Here is a 17,719-nt window from a genome sequence, read left to right as displayed (position 1 = left end):
GTGGGACCTAGAGCAGGCTTGGACTTCCCCTAGTGCACCCCCAGGTCATGCTATACGGCCCTCCTGCCGCAGGCAGGCACTGCCCGTGTTGTCCCACGGACTGGGGTAGGACCCGGCGGGGCTTTTCCAGTAAGCCGGGCCAGACTCACTCTCAGTGTTCGGAGCGGGGATGGTTCCCGTGTGGTGACCACCACGACTCGGCCCAAGAGTTTTGGGGTTTCCATCCGACAGCTGCACCCATCCTCCAGTTCCTTCATGGGGTGGGGGTGGGGTCTGCGCACGGGCACGGACCCTGGCCGCCCCGGGAGGCCAAGACTGAGCGGGTCCAAAGCAGGGAAAGGCCAAGGAGGAGAACATAGGCTATAATAGAGGTTGTGCGAGCGATGGAGGTGAGGCTCGCGTGAGGGGCGGGACACAGAGCTGCGTGGCGACTTAGCTGGCGCCGGAGGGGGCGGGGCTAGAATGGGGGCGGCATTTAGAGTGGTCACGGCGACGCCATCGACGCAGGCGGGGGCGGGGCCGCGTGGAAAAGGGCGGGGCTCAGGGATCTGGTGGTGACGTAGCCCAGGACAGCGGGGGCGGAACTCAGTGAGAGGCGGAGCTGAGGGTACCCCTTGCGGGCGGGAGCGAGGCTCAAGGCTTAAGGCTTCTAGAGGCCCAGTAACTGATGAGGACCGGGCTCAGCAAGGGGCGGGGCTCAAGGGCTGTGGCAGCGACAGAGCTAACGTCCGTGAGGGTGGGGCTCAATGCGGGCGGGGTTTAGAGCTCTCGCGGTGACAGAGCCGATGCCCCGCGCGGGCCCAGTGAGGGGAGGGGCTAAGGGCTCGGCAGCTTTCGTAGCCCACGCGTTCGGAAGCGGGGCTCGAGTGAGGGATGGGGATTTAGAGCCCTCGAGGCTACGCAGCGGACGCTACAGACTGGGCCTATCGGGAAGGGGCGGGCTCAGTGAGGGCGGGGTTAGGGCTTAGCCGCGATGATGCCGGGGGCGGGGCTCACAGGGAAAGAGCGGGCGACCGTCACAGGGGTCGACGGGCAGCGCACGGCCAGCCAGGGGGTTGACGGCGGCAGGGGGACTGGCCGGGCCAGCTGGGTGCACGGCGTGCCGGCGCCATGACAGGTGAGCGCGGTCCGGGGTCGTGCCTGCCATACAAGGACGGGCGCGCGGCCACGGTGGCCCATAGGGTCCGGGTGTCCCGATGCCACACCGGGGGCCGCTCCTCGCGGCGGCGAGTGACCTTGCCTGTGACTGAGTGTCCTGTCGACTAGACGACGGCAGAGCAGCTCGCGGCCCGGGGCTGGGTTCTTGGGGGGCGAGGCCACGCCGGGTCCTGGAGGGTTCTTGGGGGCGGGGGCCATGGACACGCCCTGGAGAGTTCTGTTGGGCAAGGCCACGCCATGTCCTGGAGGCTTCTGAGCGTTGGGGGCCCCGCCTTGGAGGGTTCTGGAGGGCGAGGCCAGGTGAGGCCCTAGAGGGTTCTGGGGGACAGAGGCTAGGCCTGGAATGGTTCTGTGGGGTGAGGCCAGGTCAGGCCATGGAAGGTTCTAGTGGGTGGGGGCCACGTCGTGGGTGGTTCCGGGAGGGCAGGGACCAGTGCACGTCTGTAGGTGGGGAGATGCTGCATGGGCAGTGGCGGGGGTGGGGGGAGGGGGTTGAGGCCTGACAGTGGGAGGTGAAAGTAAAAATGATTCTACTGTGCTTCTATCAGGGAATATAGACACTCCATCCTCACAGCCACCTGAGGAGAATGCCCAACAGGTGGTGCATACCTGGGCAGTGCGTGGTACCCGTGGGACTCTGTGGTGCCTCCCAGGCTGCACCCCTTGCCCAGCGACAGGCCCAGGGGAATTGTGGACACAGACTCGGTCCCCGAAGGCTTTGTGCCCCATACTGAACTGCCCCAGTACCCTCCTTCTTTTCCCAGGATGGGTTCTCCAGCCCAGCCATCCGCCAAGGGCCTCTCGAATGGGGACCCGCCCACCACCTTCCTGACCCTAACTGAGCAGGGTGACCCTTCTCTATGGATCTTTCCCTGCAGGAGAAGCTCCATGACAGAGACAGGCTGGTGACAGAGCCCATGACAGCATGGTCAGGCTGCTTCATGAGGTAGAAGTTACCTAGGGGTGGCCCACGGGGTCAGGGAGGCCCCAGAAGCCCCTGTTCTCTCCCCAGCACTCACTGGAGTCCCAGCCTGAGTCCTGCACACAAGTAGGATTTCATGGGCAGGAACCTGGTGATTTCCAGGACACCAGTGTCCCAACCTTAGCCAGAAGAGACCCCAGCTGCTGTGCATTCCCCTGTCATCTCTCTGAATTCTTTTATCTGTGGCTGCTGTTTCTGAGTACAGTTGACCCTTTGAGCTGAGGTTTCAAATGTGAGGGTCCATTTATATGTGGATTTTTTTTCGATACATACTATAGTACTACATGACCCCAGGTTGGCTGAATCCTTGGATGCAAAATTATGGATATGGAGGGCTGACTGTAAAGTAATGTGTGGATTTTCGACTGCTCAGGAATCTGCGCCCCCAACCGCCGCATTGTTCCAGGGTCTGTTGTACCTACTGTGCACATGGTCTTGCATCAGGTGCTTCCCATTCAGAACTGCTCTATGGGGAAAAGTGGAATATCTCTATGTGTGGATGAGGAAATAAAGTGTCAGGTTGGGCAGGTGCCCCAGACCGCTGGGGCAGTCAGTGGCAGAGCCAGGACTAGACCCTGCCCAGGCCCACCAATCCGCTTTCTCCCTGCCATCTCTGTGTCCTGGGCCTCTAGAGACCCCTTCCCTCAGAGCCCTTCATTTTTGGTATGGGGAACTGGGGCCCAGAGAGCACAGGCCTGGGAGGGTCAAATGGGCAGGCTTGCAAGGCTGCGGGCCTCAAGTTCCTGGCTCACTGTCTCCATGCACCAACAGGAACCTGCCTCGTGTTGTTTCTGGGGCCTCTACAAAGGGTTGCAGAGTGAGTGTGTGGGGCCTGATGCGTCTGCTCAGGGCCAGCACTGGCCGAGTGTCACTGCAGCAATTGCTGTTGCTGCAGAACCAGTCCCTGCCTTGTGGTGTGCTGGGGAGTGCGCCATCTCAACTCCATGCCTGAGGCCAGGTTGGGCACTGGGACAGGAGGGGATTCTGGGAGATTCAATTTGGGAGGGGAGGTTGAGGTCCAAGCATCTGGACTTTGTTTGGGGTGGGGCGGCAGGGGAGCTCAGGAAGGTCTCTTGGCGGGAGGGCAGTGAGCATGAGTTAGCCAGGCGGAAACCACAGGGACAGGTATTCTTGTGCCAAGGGCGGGAATCCTGGGCAGTACACTGCAGTTGGGGGTTGCTGTGCAGGGATGGCTCAGGGGCCTGGGAGGCCCGGTGAGGGCAAGTGAGGCCAGCTCCCACAGGGCCTCGATTGCCAAGCCAGGCTAACAGGTTGGGGGTGGGGGGGGTGTCTATGGTTGTGGTGCTGCCAGGAGGGCAAGATGATGGGGGAGGTAGGGCTTAGCAGAGGTTACTGGTGAAGGTCTGGTGAATTTTATGCCAGAGCATTCCTCTTCCTTTGTCCTGTAAAAACTGTCTGGGACTGTTTATCAGCACTTGGGACCAAAGTGGTTTCCTTTCTTGTGCTTTCTCATGCCTCTGAATGGCTGCTTGGGTGTGGTTTGTGTGCACAGCTCACAAAGACCGCAGGAAGCACAGCGCACAGCAGAGCCCAGAGCTTTGGCCCCCAGGCTGTGCCATCGTGCCAGGTGACTGGCAGCTGCAGGCGATGGAGGCACCACCTGGCTAGCAGCCTGCAGGGTAGGAGGAGCCACTGCAAGATGCTGGCCACCATCCACTGACAGCCCTCGCCCTTGAGCCTTGGACCTACGTCCATTCATTCCCAAACTTCCCTAGTGCTTAGTGTGTGCTGGCTCTGTGCACAGGTGCACACCCTGGCAGTGCTGGGCAAGACAGCCTGTGGCTTGGCCAGGAACAGACATGATGCAGCTAATTGCATAGTTAATTAGTAGGTTGATTAGAGAGGCAGAAAATTTAGATGTCTAGAGTTGGCCCCAATACTGTGCCTGGGTCCTGACCTCGATACATCACTCCCTGGCTGGTTGAGGTCTCAGGCAGGTCTTAGATAAGTCTACTCGTTGTGCTTCAGTTTCTTCTTCTGAAAATGGGGGTGGTAGTCATGCTTGTGTAGCAGAGCTGATGGAAGAATGATGATTATCTGTATGCCTAGAGCCCACAGAATGCCCAAGCATGGGGCACACTCCATGAACTATGGCCAATGTTAACTCTTTAATCAGAGAGGTTGTAGATGCTGAAGCCAGGTGGCCAGGAGGGTCCTGCCTTGTGGTGGTGGCAGGTCTCTCTGCATCCCTGTCCACGGCTTCTTCACCAAGTTGGAGCTGCTGACAAGTCCATTTTCAAGGTTGACTTTCAGAGGCTCGGAGGATCAGAAGTTAGAAATTCATATTCTGGGGGAGAAAAGACCATCCAGGAGGAGGTAGCATCAGGAGAGAGAGATGAGAAAGACAGTCTGTTGAGTTGGCCTCATGGAAGAAACCAGGGAGGAGGCCCCACTTGTTCCACCTCAATGACCCTATTTTTAAAAAGTCAACGTTATTGAGGTAGTATTTACTTACAAATACACTCATTTTTAGTGAATAATTCTATAAGTTTTGACTAATGAATGCACCCATGGAACAACTAGCCCAGGCCTAATCAAGACAGAACATTTCTATCACTCCAGAAAGTTCCTTCATGCTCCTTTCCAGGGAACCCCACCCAATCCAAGAATTCATCTGCTTTCTGTGACTCTCATTTTTTTTCTTTAAAATTCAGCTACGGAATTTCCAAAGAGGATTTCTTTTTAATTAATAGATTTTATTTTTAGAACATTTTTAGTTTATAGAAAATTAAGCAGATAGCACAGAGGGTCCCCACACCCCATTTCCTGTATTATTAACATCTTGCATTTGTGTGGTATGTTTGTTGCACTTAATGAACCAATGTTGATAGAATATTAATAACTTTAGGTATTACTAACTAAAGTCCTTGTGTTGTGTATTGCATGAGTTTTGAAAAATTCGTAATGTCCTGTGTCCACCATTACAGTATCATACAAGTAGTTTTACCTGGCTAAAAATCTGTGCTCTACATATTTATCCCTCCCTCTTCCCTAACCCTTGGCAACCACTGATCTTTTTACTGTTCTCCATAGTTTTGCATTTTCTGGAATATCATATACTTGGGATCATATAGTATATAGCCTTTTCAAATTGGCTTCTTTAACCTTTAGCAAAATGCATTTAAGTTTCCTCCATGTCTTTTTGTGACTTCATAGGTCTTTTTGTGACTTCATAGGTCTTTTTATCACTGAATTATATTCCATTGTAACTTACTAAACTGAACCACAGTTTAATATATTATCCATTCACCTTTATATGTATGTATGTGGTAAAATATACAGAACATAAAATTTACCATTTGAACCATTTCAGTGGCATTAAATACATCCACGATGTTGTGAAGCTGTCACCACTATGCATTTCCAGAACTTTTCATCATCCCAAAGAGAAACTCTGTGCCCATTAAACAATAACTCCCCTTTCTCCCCTACCCCCAGCTCCTGGTAATCACTATTCTACTTTCTGTCTTTAGAATTTGCTTATTCTAGATAGTTCATGTAAGTGGAATCATACAACGTTTGTCCTTTTGTGTCTGACTTATTTCACTTAGCATAACGTTTTCACAGTCATCCATGTTGTCAAATCCATGTTTTAAAATTCCATTCCTTTTTATGGTTGTATAATATTCCATTGTATGTATACCACATTTTGTCTCTCTATTCATCTGTCCGTGGACACTTGGGTTGTTTTTACCTTTTGGCTTTTGTGAATAATGCTACTCTGAACTTGGTGTGCACATACCTGTTTGAGTCTCTGCTTTCAGTTCTTTTGAGTGTGTACCCAGGAATGAAATTGCTGAAGTATTTGTTTAACTTTTTGAGGAATAGCCATACTGTTTTCCGTAGTGACCGCACCATTTTACATGCCCACCAGTAATGCATGAGAGTTCCAGTTTCTCCTCATCCTCATATTCATATTCTCTCTCTCTCCATGTATTTATTTTACCTTAATGTGTATGAAGTGGTTATCTCATTGTAGTTTGATTTGCATTTCCCTAATGACTAGTGATGTTGAGCATCTTTTCATATGCTTAGTAGTCATTTGTACATCTTCTTTGGAGAAATACCTATGCAAGTCTTTTGCTCATTTTTGTATTGGTTACTTTATAGGATTTTTTTTTTATATTCTTTTTCTTTTCTTTCTTTCTTTCTTATTTATTTTTGGCTGTGTTGGATCTTCATTTCTGTGCGAGGGCTTTCTCTAGTTGCGGCAAGCGGGGGCCACTCTTCATCGCGGTGCGCGGGCCTCTCACTGTCGTGGCCTCTCTTGTTGCGGAGCACAGGCTCCAGACGCACAGGCTCAGTAGTTGTTGCTCACGGGCCTAGTTGCTCCGCGGCATGTGGGATCTTCCCAGACCAGGGCTCGAACCCGTGTCCCCTGCATTTGCAGGCAGATTCCTAACCACTGCACCACCAGGGAAGCCCTATAGGATTTTGTTGTTGTTGTTGCATTGTAGGAGTTCTTTTTATATTCTCTCTCTCTATATATTAATGCCTAATCAGATATATGCTTTGCAAATACTTGTCCCATTCTGTGGGTTGTCTTCAGTCTTTTTTTTTCCCCCACTCAAAATAGTGTTTATTTCTGGACTTTCTAGTCTATTACATTGGTCTCTATGTCTGTCCTTATGTCAGTACCACAGTTTTGATTCTTGTAGCTTTATGGTAAATTTTGAAATCAGGAAGTATGAGTCATCCACCTTCTTTCCTTTTCAGGATTGTTTTGGCCATAAAAGTCCTTTGAGATTCCATATGAATTTTAGGATGAAAAACAAAAAACATTTATTGGGGTTTGGATAGGGATTACATTGAATTCCTAGATCACCTTGGGTAGTATTGTCATACTCACAATATTAAGTCTTCCAGCCCATGAACATGGGATGTCTTTCCATTTATGTGTGTCTTTTAAAATTTCTTTCAGCAATGTTTTGTAGATCCAGTGTCCAAGTCTTCCACATCCTTGGTTAAATTTATTTCTAAGTATTTTATTCCTTTTTTTAAGTTTTTTAATCGACATATAGTTAATTTGCAGTGTGTGTTAGTTTCAAGTGTACAGCAAAGAAGTGATTTAGTTATACATATGTACATACATATATATATAGTTTTTTCAGATTCTTTTATGTTATTCGTTATTACACAATACTGAGTATAGTTTCCTGTGCTATGCAGTGGGTCCTTGTTGTTTATCTATTTTATACATGGTAGTGTGTATATGTTAATCCCAGACTCCTAATTTATCCCCCCCATCCCCTTTGGTAACCATAAGTTTTCTATGTCTGTGAGTCTATTTCTGTGTTGTAAATAAGCTCATTTGTGTCATTTTTTTAGATTCCACATGTAACTGATATCGTATGATATTTGTCTTTCTCTGTCTGACTTACTTCACTTAATATGATAATTTCTAGGTCCAACCATATTGCTGCAAATGTCATTATTTCATTCTTTTTCATGGTTGAGTAATATTGTATTGTGTGTATATATATATATATATATATATATATATATATATATATATATATACATACTACATCTTCTTTATTCATTCATCTGTCAGTGGACATTTAGGTTGCTTCCATGTCTTGGCTTTTGTAAATAGTGCTGCTATGAACATTGGGTTGCAAACTAGAGTTTTCTCCAGATATATGCTATGGAGTAGGATTGCAGGATCATATGGTAACTTTATTTATAGAGTTTGAGAAGGATTGGTATTAGTTCTTTAAATGTTTGGTAGAATTCATCAGTGAAGCCATCTGATTCTGGGCTTTTATTTGTTGAGACCATTTTAACTACTGATTGAATCTCCTTATTAGTAATAGGTCCTTTCAGATTTTCTGTTTCTTCATGATTCAGCTTTGGTAGATTGTGTGTTTTTAGGAATTTGTCCATTTTATCTAGGTTGTCCAATTTGTTGGTATAAATGTCCACAGTATTCTTTTATAATCCTTTTTATTTCTGTAAAATTCATAGTAATATTTCTGATATTAGTAATTTGAATCTCCTCTCTTTTTTCTTTGTTAATCTAGCTAAAGTTTTGCCAATTTTGTTGATCTTTCTGGAACCAACTTTTGGTTTTGTTTTTCTATTTTTCTATTGTTTTTCTATTTCATTTATCTTCACTCTAATCTTTATCATTTCCATCCTTCTACAAGCTTTGGGTTTAGTTTGCTTTTCCTTTTCTAGTTCCTTAAGATGTAACATTAGGTTATTGATTTGAGATCTTCTATTTTAGTATGTGCATTTACAGCTGTAAATTTTCCTCTCAGTACTGCTTTCACTGCATCCTTTAAATTTTAGGATGCTGTATTTTTATTTTCATTTTTCTCAAGGTATTTTCTGATTTCTCTTGTGATTTCCTCTTTGATGCATTTGTTGTTTAATGTCCACATAATTGTGAATTTTCCACTTTTCCTACTGTTATTGATTTCTAGCTTTATTCCATGTGATCAGAAAAGATCCTTTTATTATGTCAGTCCTTTAAAATATATTAAGACACATTTTATGGTTAACTGTGTTTTGTGGTCTATTTTGGATAATGTTCCCTGTGCACTTGAGAAGAGTGTATATCCTGCTATTGTTGGGGGGAGTGTTGTGTCTATGTCTGTTAGGTATCATTAGTTTATGGGGCTGTTCACATCCTCTATTGCCTTATTGATCTTCTGTCTGGTTATTCTATTATTGAAAAGTGGTCTGTTGAAGTCTCCAGCTATTATCATAAAGCTTTCTATTTCTCCCTTCAATTCTGCCAATGTTTGCTTTAAATATTTTGGGGCTCTGATATTTGGTGCATATATGTTCTAACTTCTTGGTGATTGATCACTTTATTAATATATAATGTACTTCTTTGTCTCATAACAGCTTTTGCCTTAAAGCCTATTTTTTTCTGATATTAGTATAGCAATGTAAATTCTCTTTTGGTTACTATTTGTATGGAATATCTTGTTCCATTCTTTCACCTTCAACCTTTTTCTGTCTTTAGACCTAATGTGAGTCTTTTGAAGACGGTATATAGTTAAATCATGTTTTTTAAATCCTGAGAGGAAAAAATTCATTTTCTCTTCTACTCTTACATACAACGCTTATGTTTCTCAATAATTCTGACACTTCTGGTTATGGAATGTGTGGGTTTTTTCCCCTACCAAGCAATTTTCCAGTTCTTCGGTGGACACCAACTGGGAGTCCTATAATTTAACTCAATTCTGACACCATCTATCCAGAGATAGCGTCAGATCCCATAGGTTAACTTTAGGCTCAGTCCCACGAGATTGCCCCCACTTGAGATTCCAATCGCGACTTTGGTGGACACCAACTGGGAGTCCTATAATTTAATTCAATTCTGACACCATCTATCCAGAGATAGCGTCGGATCCCATAGGTTAACTTTAGACTCAGTCCCACGAGATTGCCCCCACTTGAGATGCCGATCACGAGTCCAGGTTGTCCCCTGTGCTTCTAACTGACTGGCTGTAAATCAGAGTTCCCGTGACCCTCTCCTTGTGACCCTATTTGCTAGAATAGTTCACAGAACTCAGGAAAACACTATTGCCAGTTTGTTACAAAGGATATTTCAAGGATATAAATGAGCATCCGGATGGAAAAGATGCATAGGGCAAAGCATGTGAGAAGCAAAGCATGGAAGCTCCATGCTCCTCCCAGGCAGGCCACCCTCTCAGCACCTCCACATATTCAGTAACTTAGAGTGCTCCAAACCCCGTTTTTGGGGGGGTTTATGCAGGCTTCCTTAGGTAGGCATGACTGATTAAATCACTGGCTACTGGTGATTGATTGAACCTCCAGCCCCTCTCCCCGCCCCAGACATTGCAAGGGGAAGTGAGATGGGGAGGACTGAAAGTTCCACCCCTCGAATTACGTGGTTGGTTCCACTGGCAATCAGCTCCCACCCTGTGGTTATTTAGGGGCTTTCCCAAAATCACCTCATTAATACAAAGTCAGATGAGGTTGGAGAGGGATTGTTATGAGTAACAAAAGCTATCCTTTCACCTTCACAGCTCTCATCACTTAGGAAATTCCTTGGGTTTTAGAAACTGTGTGCCAGGACTTGGGACAAAGACCAAATATGTATTTCTTATTATAAATCACGATACTACAAATCCACTTCGCTAATCTATGTCTTTTGATTAGAGAGTTTAATCCATTTACATTTAAAGTAATTACTGATAAGGGATAACTTGTTTCTGCCTTTTTGCTGTTTGTTTTCTGTCTGTCTCGTAGCTTTTTTTCCTTCATTTCTTCCCTTCCTTCTTTTGTGTTGATTTTCTGTAGTAACACGTTTTGGTTTCCTTTTGTGTATATTCTATGGACATTTTCCTTGTGGTTACCATGAGGATTATACATAATACCCTAAAGTTACAACTATCTAATTTGAATTGATACCAACTTAACTTCAGTCACATACAGAAACTCTCCTCCTATACAGCTCTGCCTGCCCCCCCATCCCCTGGGTCCACCAGGAAACAGGACAAGGTGCCACAGGTAGGTATGGTGGTGCACTTGTTCAGGCAGCTGGTGCTGCAGGAACTTGGGACCCTCCCTCAGAGATTCAGAGATTTCTTTGTCAACTGCCTACCGACCTCTCCCCACCCCTTGCCTTTAAAGACTTGTCATTCTAAGGGACATTCTTAATGGGAAAGATAGTGCAACAGTGATGCTTTAATGGTGATTCTGAAAGAAAAAAACAAAAGAAAAGGCATTCCCCAGCCTCCTGGGCAGCAAGCATGCTGGTCTGCTGTTGGTGGCAGCTTCTCAAGGCCTTGCAGATACACTGTGTCTGGTGGCCATGCCAGCACAGGCCATTCCAAACCCTGTGCTCCTGTCTTTGTGTCTCCTGTCCCCATGACAACAGCGACTGTAGGAGCTTCGAGATCGGGCCTTCTCCAGGCTGCCTGTGCTCTTCCTCGGGCCTGGCTATTTCCAGAGGGCACTGAGGGAGCCCAACAGACAGCAGGTTCTTCGCCCTTCTGAGTTTTTTTTTGCGATAAGCTCTCAGGCATAAAAGATAGGAGCCAGAGGCTCTGCTCTGCTTTTGAGCACTATGAACCTTTATCACTGCACTCACCCACCCCACTTTCTGGCAAGGGTGTTGGCATGACATGGGGGAACTCTGGGCTGTGCGTGAGCTGGGATGTCAGCAGTTGTCCAGGTGCTTACAGCTGGTACACCTCTCGGTCGGCATGGGGACCTTGCTGCGAAGGGTCCCTGCCATGGCTGCATCATGGTGTGTGGGTCTCGCCACCCCCTTTTTGGGCTGAGCTGGCTCATTCCCTCTGTGTTCTCTGCTTCTGTTTCAGAGCAGACCTACTGTGACCGCCTGGTCTAGGACATGCCTTTCCTCACAGGCCTTGGGCGCCTGAGTGAGCAGCAGGTGGACAGGATTATCCTCCAGCTGAACCGCTACTACCCCCAGATCCTCAGCAACAAGGATGCGGAAAAGGTGCCAAGGAACCTGAGGCTGCTTTCCCATCCCTTCCTCTCTGGGCTGGGAGAAGCGGGGGGCAGGACAGCTTGGTGGTGAAAACCTGTCTCCTTAGGGTGACCTTGGGCCCAGAACATCAGCTCTTTGAGCCTTAGTCTCTTTATATGCCATCAGGCCTTCTGGCCCCTTCCAGAAATGCTGGGAGGATCACAGGAGACATGTGATAACATGCCACAACATGAGACAAACCTGGAAGGGGGAACAGGGGGAGTGCTGGGGTGGGAGGGGATCAGGGATACCAGATAGGCCCTACCCAGTGCCATAGGGCTCTTTACTCTGCATCTTCCAAAAGTTCAAAGTGGGCAAACGTTTTGGGTGTAATCTGGCCCATCCTATTCAGGGACACTGGGTGAGAGTGAGTGCTCCTTGCTCGCCCCACCCACTTCTCTGGCTCCCCCGTGGGGCTGGGGTGGGTGCTAGAGACCAGCCCGGGCTTTGGGGTGCAGGACCTGCCTCCCATCTGGGTGACTGAGCGAGTCCTTCTCCTCTTGGAGCTGAGCTTCCTGCCTTGGCACAGAGTAACAGTGCCACGTGCAGGGCTATTTGGAGGGTTGGTGGTCTCTCCTAGGGACAGGTGAGATTGATCCTCAACAGAACTAGAATCAACAGAGACCCTGCTACTGGCCCAGATGCTTCTTAAGTTACAGAAGTAGTACAGTGAGTTAAAAAGTAGGGGCTCAAATTTATATCTTGTCATTAAAAGTTGAATACACATTCATTGTAAAAAACAATTTGAAAAGCTCAGATGTTTACATGAGAAAAAGGAAACTCCACACACAAAACTACAGTTCCTTTCCTCATAGGTACCCATGGCTTCTGCTGCACATCTGCCTTTGCTTTGCAGCTTCTGTACCTTTGTGGTTTGATTCTAGTTCCTTGTAGCATGGTACACCACCACCAGGTGGCAGCACCGAGCCATAGCCTCCAGGTTCTGGGGGTCAATGCCAAGTACCCTGTCCATTGACCTTTACAACCACATATTTTTCAGTCAACCACATCAAAAAAGCCACCCTTTTTTTCTCCTTAATCCTTGATTTATTTTTTAAAACTTGAATCACATTCCTGTAGAGTGTAAACCACTAGAAATTATCATTACCTCAGAGATTCCCTGTAATGACCCTACCATGTGGGTTTATTATTCCCTTTTTACAAATGGGAAAACCAAGTCAGCAAGCCACTAAATGTCCACACTTGGAATAATGTCACCGCCATCTTTCTTGCTGACCTGTCCTGGCCTCCAGTGGGAGTGCAAGGCTTAGTGGCCATGCAGCACAGTCTTGGGTGCCACATGGGAGTGCATGAGGCTGTGGTAGCAATTGCTGCCTCCCCGTGGGTGTTCCAAGCACCTAGATGGTATCACAGCCATTGAGGAAGCTGGGGCTGGGTGCTGAGCCCAGAGTCCTCCAGCCTGACCTGTCTTGTGCCCCTTCCTCCTCCAGTTCCGGAACCCCAAGGTATCTCTGCGAGTACGTCTCTGCGACCTCTTGGGCCACCTGCAGCGGAGCGGTGAGCGGGACTGCCAGGAGTTCTACCGGGCCCTGTACATCCATGCCCAGCCCCTGCACAGCTGCCTGCCCAGCCGGCACACCCTGCGTAAGTGCGTGTCCCAGTCCCCAGGCCTCGGCATCTTCTTGTTCAGCCCTTCTCCAGAGACTGCCCTCTGGTTGCATCTTGTGTGGCCCTCAGAGTATTTCAGACAATATAGATATTTCTGTCTCCACGTCTCCCTCTCTCTGTCTCTCTGTCCCTCTGTCCCTCTGTCTCCCTTTTTCTTGTGCCAATTTTTACACAAAAGGTAGCATCTCTTGCATGCAGCTCTGCCTTTCCCTCTGTAATCTAATGAATCTGGGAACCCTTACACTTCTGATCAGAAATAGCTCTCAGCTGAAGGCTGTACCAGCCTTGAGTGAACTGACCCCCCCAACCCCCACGACGCAGGTTGCGTCCACTTTCGCCCAGGTAGATCCTCATGGCATGGCTGTTTCTGTAGAACAGTTTCTAACACAGATGGCTGGTCCAAGACACATGTGTTTTGGTTTAGAAGGTCTGGCCTGTGGGCCCGGGAGGCTTGTGAGCCCCGAGGGATCCTCTGAGCTGCCAGGTTGGGTGCAGGGAAGGTACAAGCGGGGATGGCAGCTCAGTCCTGAGGCCTCTGCACCCAGGTCCCCAGGAGGAGTGGCTACTGTCCCTCAGTCCTCGGATGAGAGGCTGCAGGCCGGGAGGGAAGAGGTGGCTCAGCTCAGGCCACTCAGCTGGACCTGGGGCCAGTGTCTTTGGCCCCAAGGACAGGCTGGCAGGACTGAGCCCTGAGCGCCAGCATGGGACGATCCTGTCACCACAGCTGTCAGGACCACACAGCCCTGCCTGGAGTCAAGTACCTACCAGGGTGCCCTCAGGGCTGTCTGGCAGCTGGCTGGTTAGGGGGAGCCCCAGTGGGGTCTGGGGAAAGAGAAAGAGCGCCCTGCCCTCACATCAACATCATCAGACTTTGGACAGGCAGGTGTTTGCGCTGTGTTTGGTGCCTTGTGGTTGCCACGGAACAGTGAACCCCCTACTCCATGGTCCTCAAGTTCTCATGAAGTGGACAAAAGGAGAAGACACAAAACTGTGCAGGGTTCCCTCCCTGGCGCTGACTCCCCCCAAACACAGCCTGGAGGGCTTAGCGCCGGTACAACCTGAGAAGCCTGGGTGGTCTGGGGGAGGGGGCTCGACAGCCCCCTTGGTTTCCCGAGGGCGGGGCAACCACCTTACCCTCTGGCCCACCCACGACTAACTGCACCCTGTGATTTTGTTTCCAGAGAACTCAGATTGCACAGAGCTAGACTCGGGCACCGCAAGCCGTGAGCTCAGTGACAGGGGTAACCGCCTCCCATGTCCCTTCTCTCTGTTCCCCCACCCAGGGCTCCATCTCTGCCTCGGGGGCTTCTCCATTCCAAGTCGGGTTCTGTTCCTGGCTTCCTGTTGGACAGACCCCCTCAGGGTGCTTACTGGGGACGTCCCTGCCCAGCTGACCACAGCACAGGGTGTGAGCCTGTCCCTCGAGGCCTCTGGACCCCTCCCCGCCCTCCTGGGCTCGGGGAGCTGCTCACGTGCATTTCTCCCCAGGACCCGTGGCCTTCCTGACCTGTCTCGGCCTGGCCGCAGGGCTGGCACTCCTCGTCTACTGCTGCCCCCCAGATGGGTGCTGCCTGGCCAAGCCTCAGCCCAGTCCTCTCCAGACCATGGGGCAGAGCCCTGCCGGATGGACGGAGGCCTACACCTGAGGCCCCCTACTTGTGGCCCAGCGTGGCAGCCCTGCGGTTCCTTTCCTGCCATGCTGACCTTGTCAAGGTCCTGTGTGGGGAGCCAGTGGCAAGCAGGCCCACTCGGCATGGGGACCCCACATCACTCAGGTGTGGGGCTAGCGATGCCATGAGGCTGAGAGAAGGCGCCTTCTCGATGGGTTCTGAGACCCCCTTGTCTTCCAGACCCCAAGGTGCTGCCAGGGGCCCAGCGTGTCCTGGGCTTCTCCCCTGTCATCGTCGACAGGCACGTCAGCCGCTTCCTGCTGACCTTCCTCACAGATGACCTGGGGGGGCTCTGACCAATCCCAGCCCTGCCCGCCTGGCTGCTTGCTGCCCTGGGGCTGGCTGGCTTTTCTAAGTGTTTACGTTTCACTGTTTATAACTTATGTAACAAGCACTTTACCTTCACTGTACAGAGGTGCTCAACAATATTAAACGTTTGAGTCTTATCCCTTCTCTCAGGAGTGTTTTCTAGATGATACCAACACAAGACATGACAGCATGTCTAGCTGGGGCTGACCCTGTGGGCTCTTGGCTTCCCGAGTCCAACCCAAGACCCAGGTCCTGCTCAGGCCGCCTTCTCAGACCCCTGTGGGCCTGGGCCTCACCCCTCCATGTGGGCTACCTGCCCCAGATGACCCCTGCTGTGTCCCCCAGTGCCCACGTCCAGATATCCCCCGCCACGTGTTCCCTTCCCTCCCTCCCTGGCCGCCTTCCACTGCTTCTCTCCAGAACTCCCTACCTTGAACCCCTCCTGCCATCCCCTGCCTGGGTGTTGTTGGTCCCCACACCTGCCCCTGCCCATCTTCCCTCCTTCCCTAGCCCTCAGCCCCAGGTGGCGAGGAGGGACAGGGCCCACTGGGCTGCTCTGTTACCCGAGCCCTGGGCCATGGAGGGGCGCCAGCCAAATGCCTCACGATACCTAGTACCAGCATGTGTTCATTTGATTCCTCTTAGCAGCCCCAGGAGGTGGGCTGCTGCCCCTGCTTTCCTGATGAAAAATCTAAGACTGAAAGGAGAGATCACTCAGCCAGGAGAGGGGGGCCCAGTGCATGAGAGGCTCCACCACCGTCTTCATTCCCTTCCTGTGACATGTCCCAAGGAGATACCCCCTCCCCCATCATCCCCCTTGTCTCTGTCCAGTCACCAGAGCCAACACCCAGCTCCTGGGCCCTCGAGGCCCCGCAGACTACTATCCTGGAAATGGAGCCCCTCCCCCCTGGGAGGCGATGACCTGCGCTTGGCGGGTCTGGGGAGGGTTCAGTTGACACGGATGTGGTCAGAGCCTAGAAATAAGTACAAAGTCTTGTCCCTGATCCCAGGTGGAGAGGAGGTTGAGACAGAAAAAAAAGAGTCCACAAAAACTTCTAGAACTTTTAGAGATGAAAAATGTAATTGTGCCATCTGAAGTCTTGGGCTCTGGCTCCTCACACCTTCCCCCAACAGCCTGGGGTTTGGCCATACCCAGCACCTTGTCCTCCTCAGAGCTGAGCCCCTGTATTTGTCTTGGGGACATGGGCCTGTCCCCTTGCCCAGGGTGTTTGTACCTATCTGTCTCACCTGCCGGCCTCAGGCTTAGGATCTTGTCATGGAAATGTCCCTCGTGGACACAAGAGGGTGAGTGTACATGTCCAAGAGGGTGCTCTGCCTTTGGCTCTGGGGGCCCTGTGAGCCAAGTCCCCAGTGCCTACTACCCTCCTGCAGGCTGTGGTTGTCTGGCACCTGTCTTTTATGTGGACCCCTGTCACCACCCTCATTACTGATGAGGAAGCTGAAGCTCAGAGCCCAGGACCACACAGCTGCCAAGAGTGCCCTCCCCACGCGCGTGCACGTGCACACACAGGCATACACACATACACGAAAAGTGTGCACATGTACACGTGCACAATGCTCAGAGACACACATGCACCGCACTAGCCATGGGCTGCCGGGGCCTGGGCCTGGCCCCTGATGGGTTCCTCTCCCCATTGCCCCCATCCCGTCAGCTCCTCCCTCTCCAGCCTCTTTGGGGAAACAGAAGTATGTTTGTCAACCCAAGAATCATCATGAGCTTGCATTTTCCATAGGGGGTTTCTGGAGGAACCCACAGCCTGACTCCAGGAATGACGCTACCATTGGGCCCCCAGGAAGGGTTCCACTCCCAGGTTTTAGCCTCTCAGGGCATGTGGGAAGGAGACAAGATGGGAGGCAGAGGAATCAGCTTCAGGACATGGTCTCTGGCTGATTCATTCAGCCAGCTTGTGGGCTAGTTCACTCATTTGCATGCCCAGCCATTAAAGTGAGGGCCAGGGCAAGGGAGAGCCAGGCATAAGAGCTCTCCTTTCTACCCTGAAGCCCGGGACAGTGCAGCTTCCCACTCGCTCCTCCACCTCTGCACTGCAGGCTGTGGGTGTGTGTCTCCAAATTCTGAGCCTTAGTTTACCCATCTGTAAAAAGGGACACAACCTTGGGACCCCTCCTTGAGCATGGTTATCCTGAGCTGGATAGCACTGCTCCAAGTACTGTTCTCTGGAAATTGCTTCATGAATTTACCACTTTGCTGGAAGGCACAGCTAATGCATGTTCTCTCTGGGACAGACTCCCATTGGGTGAAAGGAGTGCAGTTGCCAGTGGTCAGCGGGGAGGACACAGGTGCCGCCCTGAGCTGAATGGGCTGAACGGATCCCCCAATGGCTGTGAAGGTTCCTCTTGATCTTGTTCAGAGTCCAGGGTTAGGGATGCTGTGAACGTGCCCACTCCCTTCCAGCCTCAGGGCTGTGAACGTGCACCGCCGCACTCCAGATC

At 50.3% G+C, this 17,719-nt stretch overlaps 2 protein-coding genes across 4 annotated transcripts in view; one reads left to right on the top strand and one right to left on the bottom strand.

Moving 5' to 3' along the window:
• Positions 1 to 954: 954 nt before the first annotated feature.
• On the top strand, positions 955 to 15,391 carry LOC103009713 (caspase recruitment domain-containing protein 19). 3 transcript variants are annotated; one of them, XM_057539623.1, is made up of 5 exons: positions 959 to 1,117; positions 11,467 to 11,609; positions 13,091 to 13,244; positions 14,450 to 14,509; positions 14,757 to 15,391. In XM_057539623.1, exons 2-5 carry the CDS (start codon positions 11,499 to 11,501, stop codon positions 14,912 to 14,914), a joined length of 483 nt encoding a protein of 160 aa, XP_057395606.1. In that variant the 5' UTR covers positions 959 to 1,117; positions 11,467 to 11,498; the 3' UTR covers positions 14,915 to 15,391. The 3 variants fall into 3 exon arrangements, with proteins under 3 accessions (XP_057395605.1, XP_057395606.1, XP_057395607.1); XM_057539622.1 differs by lacking the exon at positions 14,450 to 14,509 and having other exon boundaries at positions 955 to 1,117; positions 13,091 to 13,248; positions 14,552 to 14,803; XM_057539624.1 differs by lacking the exon at positions 14,450 to 14,509.
• LOC130704521 (ninjurin-1-like) overlaps positions 4,396 to 17,719 on the bottom strand; it is a 26,327-nt gene continuing 13,003 nt past the window's right edge. The window contains exon 3 of the mRNA XM_057539627.1: positions 4,396 to 4,448. Coding sequence (XP_057395610.1) covers positions 4,411 to 4,448 — 38 coding nt within the window. The 3' untranslated portion in view covers positions 4,396 to 4,410. The remainder of the gene's footprint in view (positions 4,449 to 17,719) is intronic.

The sequence above is a fragment of the Balaenoptera acutorostrata genome, unplaced genomic scaffold, assembly GCF_949987535.1.
Source record: "Balaenoptera acutorostrata unplaced genomic scaffold, mBalAcu1.1 scaffold_1059, whole genome shotgun sequence".
Taxonomy (NCBI): domain Eukaryota; kingdom Metazoa; phylum Chordata; class Mammalia; order Artiodactyla; family Balaenopteridae; genus Balaenoptera; species Balaenoptera acutorostrata.
Note: the sequence above shows the minus strand (reverse complement) of the source record. Positions and strands in the feature narration are given on the sequence as shown.